The 14,519-nt window shown below is 36.6% G+C and overlaps 3 protein-coding genes and 1 pseudogene across 5 annotated transcripts; 2 read left to right on the top strand and 2 right to left on the bottom strand.

The window, feature by feature from the left end:
• Positions 684–3,481, top strand: LOC104729417. Of its 3 annotated transcripts, XR_758273.2 has the most exons (6): positions 691–1,138; positions 1,228–2,109; positions 2,271–2,356; positions 2,595–2,735; positions 3,022–3,273; positions 3,395–3,481. XR_758273.2 is itself a non-coding variant. In XM_010448352.2 (5 exons), the coding sequence occupies exons 1-5, from the start codon at positions 827–829 to the stop codon at positions 3,185–3,187; spliced, it is 1,587 nt and encodes a 528-aa protein (XP_010446654.1). In that variant the 5' UTR covers positions 691–826; the 3' UTR covers positions 3,188–3,404. The 3 variants fall into 3 exon arrangements, 2 of the variants coding, with proteins under 2 accessions (XP_010446655.1, XP_010446654.1); XM_010448352.2 differs by having other exon boundaries at positions 3,022–3,404; XM_010448353.2 differs by lacking the exons at positions 3,022–3,273; positions 3,395–3,481 and having other exon boundaries at positions 684–1,138; positions 2,555–2,661.
• LOC104729416 (cyclin-B1-1) lies at positions 3,657–5,943 on the bottom strand. Its single transcript, XM_010448351.2, has 8 exons — positions 5,757–5,943; positions 5,276–5,460; positions 4,997–5,182; positions 4,764–4,889; positions 4,421–4,669; positions 4,173–4,331; positions 3,908–4,089; positions 3,657–3,831 (listed from the first exon to the last, which is right to left on the bottom strand). Exons 1-8 carry the CDS (start codon positions 5,794–5,796, stop codon positions 3,672–3,674), a joined length of 1,287 nt encoding a protein of 428 aa, XP_010446653.1. The 5' UTR covers positions 5,797–5,943; the 3' UTR covers positions 3,657–3,671.
• On the bottom strand, positions 6,346–9,085 carry LOC104729415 (ribonuclease III domain-containing protein RNC1, chloroplastic). The gene is made up of 5 exons (XM_010448349.2): positions 8,166–9,085; positions 7,371–7,575; positions 7,065–7,265; positions 6,890–6,976; positions 6,346–6,803 (listed from the first exon to the last, which is right to left on the bottom strand). The coding sequence occupies exons 1-5, from the start codon at positions 8,969–8,971 to the stop codon at positions 6,486–6,488; spliced, it is 1,617 nt and encodes a 538-aa protein (XP_010446651.1). The 5' UTR covers positions 8,972–9,085; the 3' UTR covers positions 6,346–6,485.
• On the top strand, positions 11,817–13,536 carry LOC104729414 (annotated as a pseudogene).

Here is a 14,519-nt window from a genome sequence, read left to right as displayed (position 1 = left end):
TTTTTTTTTTTTTTTTTTCTCTCTCTCTAAAGATTCTTCTTCTTGTTTATATCTCTCCTGATATAAATCAGCTAATATAATGGAAGTGTTTGGTAAATAATCTAAAGTTTCTTTGGTAGTCTATTTTGTTAAAAAAATAAAATCTCATATTGTGGAAGAGGTAATAAATTCTAGGATCTTTCTTTAAAAATATCAAGATTTATAGGTGGCTGGAACCATATTTGTTAGATTGTCAAACTCAAACATCGCGATTCGTGATAATTTGGTTTTAGTTTTTTGGAATGAAGCCCAAAATATTTTGGAACTTTGAATGAGGTGGAACGTTTTTAGGTCGAGGTGGGTCAGAATTATTTAATGTCTGATTGTTAATTTACTAAATCTAAACGTAACATATTATGAACATGCATTCAAATTTGTTTTTTTTTTTAAAAAAATTGTGTAAAAAAAACTCATTCATTAGAGTCCATATTTTTTTGATAAAAGTTCTTGACCTTGTTATAGTAAGTCAATGTTAAATCTAAAAACCAGATACGTATTTGTACACAATACACATTTACTATTCATGGAAAGCCATGGTTAATACGCGACCACGTATCACATCTACTTCCCTCATCATTTATAAGTTGTCTTTATCTGTGACAGGAACAAGGCCCATTATAAAAATTTAAGGCCCATTTAGATTAAAATTTGTGTCATCTCTTCCATAAAGACCGTTTTTACTGTTGACCAAACCAAAACTAGTGTTAGCACTCGTGATGACGTGGCGGGAAACCGATAAACCCACGTGCTGTCAGCGTGCCGTTACCCTTCTCCGTTCCCACCCGAGATGACGACGACGACTCTCGCCGGATTGATACGTCGGCGTTTTGGCAGATTGGTTCCGACTCATCTGAATTACGGATGCGTCGGGCCGTGGCGACAAGGAACTCGATTGCTGAGCGGCGAGGCTGAGTCGAATCGGGATGAGTTTCCGGTGGAGAACGCTTACGTTATCTTGAATGTCTCCGAAACAAGTTCAATCGCAGAGATCAAAGCTTCATTTCGCAGACTCGCCAAGGAGACTCATCCTGACCTTGTCGATTCGAAGAAAGATCCATCTAATTCGTTACGTTTCGTTCAGATTCTCGCCGCTTATGAGGTAACATAGATTGAAATTTTCAGGCTTTTGTGATACTTGTAGAGGTTCTGATGATGAATGATATGATTTTGTGGTGATGATGATGTCAGATTCTTTCAGATTCTGAAAAGAGAGCGCACTATGATAGATACTTACTATCTAGGAGAGTGGTGATAACGAAATATTCTAGGCAAGGGTATACGCTTCACAGGTATAAAAAAAGATTGACATTGAGTCAAGAGATGGAAGTGGTTGAGTGGCTAAAATGGTATAGAGAAGCAATACATGATATTGTATTGGAGAAGAGAGTAGCTAATGGTACTACTACAGGCTACTTGGATGAACTGGAAGAAGATTTTTATTCAGCTATCCGAGCAGCCTACTTTGGGCCTGATGTTGAATCTGTGGAGCTTCTTCCTGATTGTTTTGAAGCTGAGGAAAGGTCTGTGTATGACACACGAGAGGTTTTGCATTTGGTGTCAGGACGTGATCTTTTTGGCATGGTTTGCTTGGTAGATAACTTCCTTGAGCTTTCTTCTGCTTGCTCTAAGAAGTTGGCTTTGTCGTCATTTATGGATTCGGATTTGGGTCAAGAAGTTGAGAAAGGCAATTATGACATGAAATCTGATGAAAGGATTGGTCTTCAGATATCTCATATACAGTCCTCAAGAAATAAAAACCATGTTTCGGATGCTTATAAAGATGTTCAGCTGCATGTATCTGGAAGAGTTGTTGCTACAGCCATTAGGGTGCCCCCGAAAGGGCAGAATAAAATTGAGGGTGATCACGATCTCATACACGTTTTCCTCAATTCAGATGAAAAATCTAATCATGGCACTGAATCTGAATCATCTCCGGGAAATGAAAGTGGAGCCAAACTTCTTGTTGGAACTATAAGTGGTCTTGGAACAATCCCAGATGAAGGCTCATGTTATGTCTACGATGGCAATGGTGCTAAGACTCATGTGATAATGAAACATAGGACATTTCTGGTTTGTGGCTTATATGATCTAGCATTTATTTTAGTTACCTTTTGCAATGTACAACATGTACTCTTGTCCAGGGAATTATACTGTGATGCATATACAGATTAGTTCTGTTAGTCATTTGATGAAATAACCATGCATGAGCATTCGTCATCCACATTTTACAGGTGAGACATTTGCATTGGTACAGAATTGGGGAAAAGGTTTCCATTTGCGAGTGTAGATGCAGTAGAGCGAAATTACCACCAAGCAAGTAAGACAAATATTCTTTTTGTTTTATTTCAGTACTGGCTCACATTTAATTGAATGTAATTGAATAAAATGATATCTGGAACACAGAAATGTAATTGCTTTTGTTGAAATGCTGAAGTAGTCAGTGATCTTTGGCAATGAAGATGTTATGAACTTATGACACTGATCTCTAACGTAACTTTATCCGTCTTACCTCCAGTGACATGAATGAAACCATAATTGCATGGATGTGAAAACAGGTTTTGGTTGTTTGAGCCTCGTTGTGGTTTGCATGATGTCGGAGGATGGTATATTGAAACTTATGGGAAAGATAAAAAGAGTCGAACGGTCCTGGCACAAAGATTCTGGGATGGACTGGAAGAGGGGAGTACACTGGATGGGTAAGCTTATTATATATGAAGAGAAAGCAACGTAAGATGCACTGTTGGCTATAGCTTAAAGGATGAGTGCTAGAACTTGTCGGTAGAAATCACTTCCGATCAACAATTTGTTTGCATCTTTGTATCTGCGTTGACCACATTGTTCCTCAGTCATTTTGAGTCTGCTTAGTTCTCTTACCAAATTACCAAAGTAATTAAAAGGCATGATGGGGAAAGGGAGTCAAGTATCTGTATTAGTTGTTATTTGTGAAGTAACCTGACTTGTTTTTACTTTTGCCTTCTCTAGGAGACTGCACCCTGGTATATACTTGCTTACACTAGCATACCGAACTCTCGATCTTGAAGATGAGAAGAGAAGAAAACGGTCAGTGTTGGAGATCATCGAGGAACAGCTATCTAAAACATTGGATTGGTGTAAAAAATTGGTTAGAAGTAAGGGCCTTGGAGGTTAACCTTCTCACTTTCCGAGTGCAGATCCAAATATGATTGGATTTACAATTTCTGCGTGGATACGAGCAGTTCCAGGCACGAGGTTGTGGTAAACAAATGCTTCTTCAAATGTCCATAAACTTTCTTTACTTTGCTCTTCCATGATCCACAACCGCAGTATCTGTAAATTTCAAGTTTACACCAAAGATGGAGTGTTAAATGGTTTCCAGGGATCTTGGAGGTTGTCTCAGACCAGAAGGTGGTTTCAAAAGCCAGAATGGGCGGGCCCAGAAGAAACTGGCTGCTCACAAGGAATAGTGAAACAAATGCTTTTTGTTGAGGAAAGAATCATGTGTACTAAAAAACTTGGTTTCAAAGTGACTCATTAGACTTGTATAAAATATTATATCTAATGAAACTAGACTTGATTTTCAGAAGGAAAACAAAACTAGACTTGGTTCTTCAGCTTCTTTATCCTCTTAAAAGGTCTTAAAGCGGGTGTAACTCCTAGGCAGATTCAGTTCCGGTCAACAAAGCTTTGGCCGGAGGAATCATAGCAACATTATAGCGTTCATCCTTGGAGTACTTCTTTCGTAACGCTCCCTTACTCTCACTCCCTTCTTGTTGTTGCTTCCATTGCTGATACGCCAATAGCTTTGCACAGTCCCTGTTTAATACAAAAGAATCAATATCCAACCACAAATACAAAACCCATACGAAGAAATTGACAGAGGTTTGTTTACATGATCTGAGTCTCGGAATAGCCAGTGTGATGCTTGAGAGTGTTGGTCCAAATGGGAATTTGGTGTAGAGCAGATCTTGCTGCGTAGATTGCAGAAGCAGCTAGCATAGATGGACTGAACATTATCGTAGTATCGTAATGCATCACACTTAACTCCGCCAAATACTGCACCATATTCTCCATCTGAAGACAAAAAAAGACCAATTGAAATGTTATATATAATGTAATGTAAAACCATGGAAGAAACTCTAAAACCGTTGTCTTACCCGTTGGTCTACAATGGAAGCTTTGATGAAGCGAGCAAGGAAGACATAATGGGTTGGAACTGTCAAGTACCACTCCAGTGTAGACAGTATAGTCTTCTCCATCACCAGAATCTGTTTGTGACTGTATGCATGGTCTGCAATATCAGCTAGATCCGAAACCTGCAAAAGAATTATAATTCAGAAGCTGAAGACAAGAAGAATCACAATCAGAAGCTACAAATGATTTAGGAGTTCTCTGTTTCTATTACATGTGGTGGCCAGATCTCTTCGTATTTGGATGACATGAGAAGAGCACTGAGACCAACTAGCTGCAGTTCTTTTCTAGGTACTGGCTTAACCGACAAGAACCGATCCAGAATGTTAACAGTGAGGTAAAACGTCTCTGGATTAAGCTCGAAGCGGACATGTACGTCTATCAACCACTCCACCAGAATCAATCTCATCCTTTCATTAATCTCAGGTTGCGAATGCATGTAATCTCGTGGTCTCCATTCACTCTGCCAATTCCAAATGAGAACTTTTAATAAAACAAGTTCATACCACAATGCTCTGCAAGGAAAGATTCATGATATATATAAATAGTATACTAACCTCAACAGACTTGTAGTAACGGTAGATCTCTTCCACATATTCGACAGCTGCAAGGTCATTCTTAGCATCAGCAGAATCAATATCAACAATCACTTCTTTCTGTTTCTTCTCTATACCACAAGCAGCCTGAAAAAAATCAAAAGAAAGAAACAAAAAGAGATAATTCAGAACAGACCAAACATCTTCTTACTTTCAAAACCAAGAATCATCAATTCACAAAGTAAAATTTATACCTTGCTTCTAGCGGTAAGAATAGATGTGTAAGTGGTTGATTTCTTCTTAGTAGCCTTCTTCTCTCGGACAACAACTAAACTACGTTCTTCATCACTGTCTGAGCTTATCTCAATCACCTCTACAACCTTTGATTTCCCGGCTGCTTTCTTTGGCTTTGGTATTGCGACTCTCTTGACAACAGGTTTCTACAGATCAAAACAAATAACAATGAGCACATGAAATCAAACGAAAAAAAAAACCTAATTTGTTCATCAAAAGACAGGGGAAAAGGAACAAACTTTGAGATTCTCATCCACAAGAAGTGTGGGATTCGGATTCTGAGACCGTGTACGAGGACGATGATTGACCTTCGCCGGCTCGTTCTTTGGGTAATTTCCTCGAACAACATTACCTATATCACCAAGAACTTGACGGTTTCTTCCCTTCGCTATGTTTTTTCCATCTTCCACAACAACAACATCACCTTCAAAACACAGAAAAGATTACAACTTTATTATAATTCAGTTTGCAACAATCTACAATATCAAATTAAAGAAGATTTCACTCAAAAAGCCACGGACTTTATAATTGATTTCGTTTCCTTGTTCGTCGATATTAAACAAGAACAGCAAGAAACACTAAAATCGAACAAACCCCAGATGAAAAAGAAAACCAAAATCGATGATCATGGATGGATGAGTCGCCACTAAAAAACCAAATCAATTTTTGTTCCGCAAAACCCTAAAAAAGAATTAAAAAATTAAAGAACTTTCATCTTACCCATGGATTGTTGAGGAACAATTGATCGAGAAGTCATCATCTTTGTTTCTCTCCTCTCTCTCTCTCTCTCTTCGTCTTCTCTCCGACTAAAATCTCAGGTTTGTAATTGAAAAAAAAACAAGCCTTTGGATAAAAGGAGGCTTCTCGAGGAAGATGAGCCGTTTTAAAGAAAAAGAAAAACCAAAATTAAAACAAAATAAATGAGTATTTTCTTCCCCCAACGGTCTGAAATCTGAATGTTTTTTTGATTTAGACGGTTCGATGGAATCTTCATCCAACGGTGAACAGTTTAGGTCAATTTTTTGGACCGTTAAGAGATTACGTGAGATATCGAAAATGGCTCTCGCAGAAAGCCCATAGGAAGGCCCATTAAGCTCGATTAGATCAAGCTTAATACTCTAATCCGACGTCGTCGCTTGCTTCCCTCATCTCAAGAAGTAAAAAAGCTAAACTAAAATCACAGAGGATCCAAATGTATATTTATGGATCCTTTTGCTTGGATCTGTAAGTTTAGCTTTTTAGTAGTAACATGAAGAAGCTTGTGTCTATCTATACTTTCATGTCTGATGTTGGGTTTTTGCATAAAGTATAAAGAAAAAGAGTTTGGTGTCATCTTATGTTTAAAGCCTTATATAAGTTCCAAGGTAAATAAGTTTTAACTACAGAAACAAAATCCAAGAAGCAAACTAACAGACATCAAGACAAATGAGATAGGGGGACTTGGGGTTTTCAGACAGCTTTAGGTTGGATTTGTTCGAAGTCGAAAACCTCAAACATGAGCCGCCGGACATCGGGTTTTCCATAGATGGTGTAGGCAAGACCATGAATGGCTTGTTGAACAGCGGTTGTTGCCGGATTCCTTAGTCTCCGGTTATGTTCATACCGATCATGAACCTCCTCTGAGTATATTATAAAGTTGTGAAGACGTTTTTCTCTAAGATACCGCCCACAGAATTTGTTCATTAATAGACGTCGATGCTTCTCTTGCAACCACTTCCCTGGTGCGTCCAAGTGCTTCATTAACAATCGCTCTGCCATTGCTATATCCTGCATGATCATCCCATGACCAAAAAAACCAGGTTAAACAAAAAACATTCTTTTCATCTCTTTTTAGATGAGATCGTTATTCTCACCTGTATCTTCTGTCCTACGTATTCTAGCCGCTCAAAACAAAACCGCGGGTGTTCAAACTTGTGTTTTGAAGGATGCAAGAAGCAGAGCTGTGTGATTTCAGGTAAGTGAAACAGGGTTTAGAGAAGGAAAGTAATATATTGCATGACAAAAGCCAGGAGTAGCCGCCTTTTGTACCTGTAAACCGAGTCCAAGTTCGATGTTTCTTGCTTCGGTTATCTCCTTGATTCTATCATTCATCGGTAAAGGGTATCCAAGGGTCTGCATAACTTTGGGTTTGCTGTCAAAATCCCATATGTTCCCTCTGAAACGATGCATTCCCGGAGGAACACAAGCTCTGAATAGCCTCGGGTGTGCAAATAAAGCATCTTCAGGAGGCTGAATAAACAGAAAACAAAATAAAGGAATCAATCTTCTTCAATAAAGCAAAGAAGTTAACAATATCTTGCCACAACCTTGTAGCTTGTTCCTCTATATTATTACCTTGTAAGTAGCAATATCTTGCCAAGCTAGCTTTTTGCCTTCAAATTCAGCAGAAACATAATCTACATCCTCAAGCTGTCTCCTGCTTCGAGGCTGACATTCATCTGCATCTGGGTCCATCCCAAACACCTCAAAAAGCACACGATATACTTCTGGCATCCCATAGCATAGATAGATGGCACCAAACAAAGCCCAAAACACAGATCTAGCCAGAACAAACAACATTAACATGGATAAGTACATGTCATTTATGAGATATTGGGATGCTCAGACTCATCAAGTTTACAGTCATTTAATTCAATCAGATGGCAAGCCTGAGCTGAGCTAGGTATATAAGTACCAGCTATCACACAGCCCATTTCAATTGAATTGTTGGAACTTCGGTTTATTATATTTTAGACTACAAGTAACTAAATGCTTATACAAATGATGACACACTACAAACAGATAAGACAGATCCTATCCACAATGAGAAATCTATGATCAGCTAACTAAACCAACAGTTGTTTAAGTCCTCTTTGGAGGATTCAACGCTTATATAAAGTTAAACCTGGCAATGGCATAACAGCTAAGATATCAAACTCATGGTGAGACTTAAGGCTTATCCAAAACAAGTTCTTGAGAGAATGGGACATCAAATACTAGTTCCTCCTACTACATATATCAACTATTTTAACACATTGAAGCTAAAGTCTCAGCTCAAAGCAACGAAACTGTGGAATAACTCAACTGAAACCATCATCATCATCCAAAGCAGAGGCAATGAGAAAGAAAGAAGAGAAGAGAGAAACTTACTTAACCGGAGGCTCACGCTCTTTTCTAATCAACTTATCCATATCATCATAAGGAAAGATGAGATTTTGCAACCCCGCAGCTTTAATCCACTTTGGAAGATACCTCTTCCCAATCAAAGCAAACACTCTCTCCCTCATAGGCCCCGGAGACTCCCTCGGATACCTCTGCAAGAAAAACTCAGTAATAGCAAGCTCAAGCACATACTGACCCAGAAACCAAAGCCTCGAGTGCCCATTCTTCACATGCCTCGCACGTGCCCTGTCACAAGACGGATGCTGGAAAGCAAGATACAGCAACGTATCGAAATGTTTCGCAGGGTTATCATCTCCTAAACTCTCCGAAGGCTCTAGAGAATACCCTAACGCTTGTTTGACTTCAAGAAGATACTCATCGATCCATGTTTTATCAGCGTTGTTAAGCTTTGAAGATGGGAGACAAGAGCTGAGTAAAGGAAACGACTTTAGAGACAATTGTGGACTGTTGAGGAACCTCTCGGCTAGTTTCTTGTCGTCTAATGGTGGCCTTAAGATGAATCGTTTCGGTGGAACTTTCTTCTTTGGTCCTGTGGCTGTTTTACGCTGGGCTAGCTCCTTGAGAAGACGTTGAGGACTGTCTCGTGGGAGACCTTGATGAGTCTCCGCCGTCACGGAAGCGCAGATTCGGAGATTTTGGAATCTGGGTTTTGTGAGGTTTAGTTGGGTTTTAGATGGGAACTGAGAAATTGAAGAAGAGAATGAGAGTTCAGGTGCTGAAGATGAACAAATGCGAAGGAGAGAAGAAGATGAAGATGAAGAACAAAGCTCCATTGCAAAATTGAAGAGTCAAATCATCAAATTTTCGAGTTGAGAGCACTTCTGCTCGCGCAAAGACACGATTTTGCAGTAGCTGTGCGAAGGATTTGGCAATGGCAACGAAGATTGCAGAGTTCTTCCATGGATAAGGTCGTGGCGGGGAGATTTTTTTTTTCTTGGATCGAGGTTTGAGGCCCATAAAGCCCATTTAAAAGCCCAATAATGAAAAGCAAGAACCATGAGACACGGAGTCTGTGTTTAGTAGGATGAAGTAAGTGATCATTAATTAGGAAATCCAAAAGTGGATTTATATTTGTTTATATTTAAAATCAATTCCATTTTTTTTTTTTTGATCTCTTTTGTCGCATTGGATACTTTATCTATAGCATGCAGATTTGAAGAGTAACTTTAATTTGGAAGAAGGTGAAAACTGATTTATGAACGATTTTTTGCACTTTTACCTTTTGTATTATAGGGAATATATGTAATCATGACAAATTGACAATAGACTATTAATGTAATCTTTGATATTTAATTTTAAAAATATTCCTTTTGTGTATGTCTTTTTTCTCTCAATCACGTGGCACATGATAAATCCAATTTTTGTATAGGAAAAAAAAAATAAAAAAAACTAGAAGACGTACGAGCCATCATATTTTGGTTTTTTTAACAACCATTTGAATTATTTAATACAACCATGTATTATGCGCATTTTCAGGCTCTAGGTTAGATACTAGAAGACGTATATATATACATGACTACGTGTGTTTCTATTTTTCTATCCTACAAAGAAACACTAGTCATCGAATATTTTTTTGGAAAGCCTTTTGTATTTTTAATAACTTGAATCTGGATCTAATTTGATTCAGATTTTTGTATATTGTAGACAAAAGAAATATACTGGAAATGAGATGCTCTCAGCTCTCTTTCTATCAATAGCTGAGTAATTTATTATTAGCGTTATAACTCTCATCATGTATATCACAAGCGCGGCTATAATTAATCAATGAAACTAAAATTTAAATAGGTCACCAAAAAATATCAACAGATATCCTATATAGAAAAAAAAAATGTGATGAAAGGAAGTAACGTAAAGACTATAATTATCCAAGTATATATACTCGTTGTCGTTGACGTGACGAAAAAAGCTTATACAAATTACACTCGCGAGTTATCCAAGATCGATCACATAAAATTAAAATCTTCGCTATGTTAGTTAATGGCAAGATGCATTTAAAAGATTAAACGATATTTATGTACTACAATGAGAAATAATAATCCTGATATTGACTTGACTCTTATCTAGAAGCATAACAAAACATACTACTATTGTTTTTGGCTGTAGTATATCTAATAATGTTTTGTACGACGACACAACATGTAGATTAATTATTTAAAGACAACGTGCATGTCTTCTTTATTTTTTTCCCTTTGATGCGGGCCTTTTAGCAGAAGAACGCTACGCACATATAAATAAAGCTTTGGAAAAAATAAATAATTAGCTAATTATGGCCTGACTTGTTTAACCTATATATCCAGAATGAACATTATATTCAAAACAGATCTTTTCCACAACTATATATTATAGATCTTTTGTTGTTGTCTTCTGATCTGTTCCTTCTTCTTTTGTATGCATGTGTGATTACTTGTTTTTTTTTGTGTTAAAGGAATATTCGTGGAAGACAATTCAACCATTTGTTTTGCATGTGAAAATAAATCAATGAATAAAATTTAGATCCTTTTAATCAAATCACAATCGATTAGATAACTTTACATGTTTTCTCGATCGATAAGATAACGAATATAGCTTTCATTAGGAAAAGAAATATATATAAAATAAATAACAAATAACAGAAAGAAGCGTGATTGCCTTTACTTGCATGCATATGCAGTAGTAGCTCTTTTTTGAATGACTGTTTTGAAGAATAATTATCCTCGTCAACGTCAACTAAAGCTCTTGTATCTCCCCTTTTTAAAACCTCAACTAAAGTTTATATCAATAATTAATCATCTAACCATAGATTAAAAAAAAAAAAAACTTTACATCTATATATTATTTTAAACCATTAGCTTCTGAAATAACTTTAAACAGCCCTAACGAAAACCATGATCATGTCATTTCATCAACTGATTCGGATCATGTGTAGCTTTTATTTTCTAGATTTGTAGTACGTTAAGTATTAATTAATAAATTGCTTTAGTTTAGTGATATTGTATAGTTCAAGGCAGTAAGATGTGCGGAACAGATAACTTAACCTTTAAATGGTAAAATGTTACCTTTTTGTGAGGAAAAAAATTGATGAAATAGCTTGTGTCACAAATCGGAATTTTGTAAAATTGAATGGTAGGTAAAAAAAAATGAGACTTGAATATATGTTGTTCTCTCGACCACCTGTGGGCTGTGGGGATTGCTTGTTAGAATTAAGGTTGTCGTAGTTAATTAGACTATTTAACTAATACATGACCGGAAAAAGTATAATAGTCAGAAGTAGTAGTTGAGATATCAGAAAGATTCAAGGTGGCCATAACACAATTATTCGGAATGACAAGTGAAGCATCGTTATCAACTTATATCCCTCTCAATCCCCACCACTCTCTATTCCCTCATATAGATTATTCTTGTGATCATATCGCACACAACATTGATAGAAACATTTAATATATAGAACGATATTTACAACAAACGGATCAATTTATTTTAAAATCTCGTTAAAAGACAACAAATAATTACATTGCAAAGGTCTTACATTCAAATACAAATCAAATATTTGAATATAACCAATATATATATATACTTAGAAATCAGTCGTAAAAAACCATCAAATGATGCCAAACTTAGAAAGTATTTAGTCTTTTTCATTTAAATGAAATGAATGCAAGCTGGCCGGCGCTACTTGTGCGCACCACACTAAAGCCTATATATGAAGATCCCTCTCACTTTATTCATGTATATACATATTAAGAATAAAAATAACTTAATAAAAAACATGGCTGCGGTGAACAGAACGAATCTCTTGTTACTTCTTCTCTCTCTTTTTCTCGTTCTTAACCTCGCCTCCGCTCAACTCCGGCGCAACTTCTACGCCGGAAGTTGCCCTAACGTCGAACAAATCGTCAGAAACGCCGTTCAGAAAAAAGTCCAGCAAACTTTCACCACCATTCCCGCCACTCTACGTCTCTATTTCCATGATTGTTTCGTCAATGTAAAACATTTTGTCTTGTTGATAACTTTCTCTTCTTGCGTAAAATTAGTTATTTCATTATTTTGTCTAATTTATGGATAAATTGATTGATTAATATCATAGGGGTGTGATGCATCGGTGATGATAGCGTCGACTAATAATAATAAGGCGGAGAAGGATCACGAGGAAAATTTATCGTTGGCCGGAGATGGATTCGACACCGTCATTAAAGCTAAAGAAGCTCTCGATGCCGTCGCAAATTGTCGTAACAAAGTTTCTTGCGCTGATATTCTCACGATGGCCACTCGTGACGTCGTTAATCTTGTTAGTAACTCATTCTTATTTTATATGATAATATCATGGTTTGTTAAATAAAAACGACGTTATTGTAAGTTATTAATTTAAATTCAAAATAGGCGGGTGGACCAAAATACGACGTGGAATTGGGAAGGCTAGATGGACTATCGTCCACGGCAGCAAGCGTCGGAGGGAAGTTGCCACATCCGACGACATGATCGCTCTCTCCGGTAAGTGTTGAACTACTTCTCGTTCAAAGAATAGTATCATTCGGACCGAACTTGGTAGTAGTGACTAAAAATTGGTAATATTTCGGTTTAGCTTGATGTGGTAATTCGATCGGTATGATAATTTTCTCATCGAAGTAGACACGAGTTCTAGATACCCCACTAATCTAATGTAACATTAGTATGTTTTTCAGGTTTTTGGTTACTTAATTTGGTTTCGGTTTAGCATGTTCCGGTATTAATTTGAAGTTGGTTCGATCTTAAAAAAAAAAAAAACAGGGGCGCACACATTAGGATTCGCGCATTGCACCAAAGTGTTCAATCGGATATACAGTTTCAACAAGACAACTAAAGTGGATCCCACAGTTAACAAAGCCTACGTGACAGAGCTAAAAGCGTCGTGTCCTCAAAACATAGATCCAAGAGTGGCTATAAACATGGATCCAACAACACCAAGACAATTCGACAACGTTTACTACAAGAACTTGCAGCAAGGGAAAGGGTTGTTCACGTCTGATCAAGACTTATTCACCGATCGTCGGTCAAAGCCAACCGTTGACTTATGGGCTAGTAATGCACAGCTGTTTAACCAAGCTTTTGTTAACTCAATGATCAAGCTTGGTCGTGTTGGTGTTAAAACCGGTACTAATGGTAATATCCGTCGTGATTGTGGAGCTTTCAATTGATTTAAATGTATCTGTTTTTACAGTTTGTTTATTACTATTCAGTTGTATTTGGGGATTAGGATGGGTCTGACGAAGTCACGAAGCTTGTCCAGTTAAATTGTAATAAATCTCGGTTTTGGGTTTCAGTTTCTCGCAAAACCTAAATTGTAATATTAAAGTGAGAATAAATTTGAAGGAAATAATAAACATGTAATAATATTTATCAAGAGATACAGATCAAGGATTTTACGATTTGCAATTGTTCTAAGCATTAACTGACTTTTTTTCCAATTCATCATGAATGAGCAAGATGCAGATCTTTTCAAATCAAGAGTAATTAGCTAGGTTTATCTGTTCGTATTGCAATTTTGAAAAGTTTTTCCTTTTTAATGAAAAGAAAAACATAGTTTTAAGCCTAATATTATAAAACAAAAAGTCGTTCGAATAGTTCAGAAAATAAATGGGTCAATTGAAACAGGCCAAGAAGCCCAACTATTGTGTGATAAGCGAATCCCCTTGCTTGCTTGCTTTCTTCTTTGTCACATAGTATTTGCCCTTCCACTCATATTGAAAACTATGAGATAAACATTGATTCTCTATAGAAATATACTTGTTATGCAGAGTAATCATGGAGTTCCAAACTCACTGGTTGCACGCATTCGCGATTAACTCACACACACATCGTTATAATTTGCATCAAAAGAAATAAAGTTACTTCGAGATAATACCATTATTTTATCCCAGTAAAAAAAAATAATATCATTATTATTATTATTATTATTATTATTATTATTATTATTATTTTAAAGACTCAACATCTTATCTTGATAGCTTTGTTATAGATCACAACAGCATGATAAATCAGTTGCTTGGGGGGTCACTTTCCCACATATTCCGCTTGCAAAATGCATTTCGATGCATTTTTTGTTACAGTCAGGAATTTTCGAGCAAGAACCAATGACAAAAAATCCATGACTATGTGATTCGTCAGCTTCTGCAGTTTCTGTAATATTTGAAATAATGAATTCAATAACATATAAGCATTTCATAAAATTTTGTTTTTTTAAGAAAAAAAAGTTTGTTACATACTTGGGTATAAGAGAACAGCCACACACAAGAACACAAAAAGTAAAATTTTGCATGATGAAGCCATTTTTGTATTAGTGTTTGTTTTTTTTTTTTTTTTTTTTTT

Source organism: Camelina sativa, chromosome 12, assembly GCF_000633955.1.
Source record: "Camelina sativa cultivar DH55 chromosome 12, Cs, whole genome shotgun sequence".
NCBI lineage: Eukaryota > Viridiplantae > Streptophyta > Magnoliopsida > Brassicales > Brassicaceae > Camelina > Camelina sativa.
This window is presented reverse-complemented; position numbering and strand designations above follow the sequence as displayed.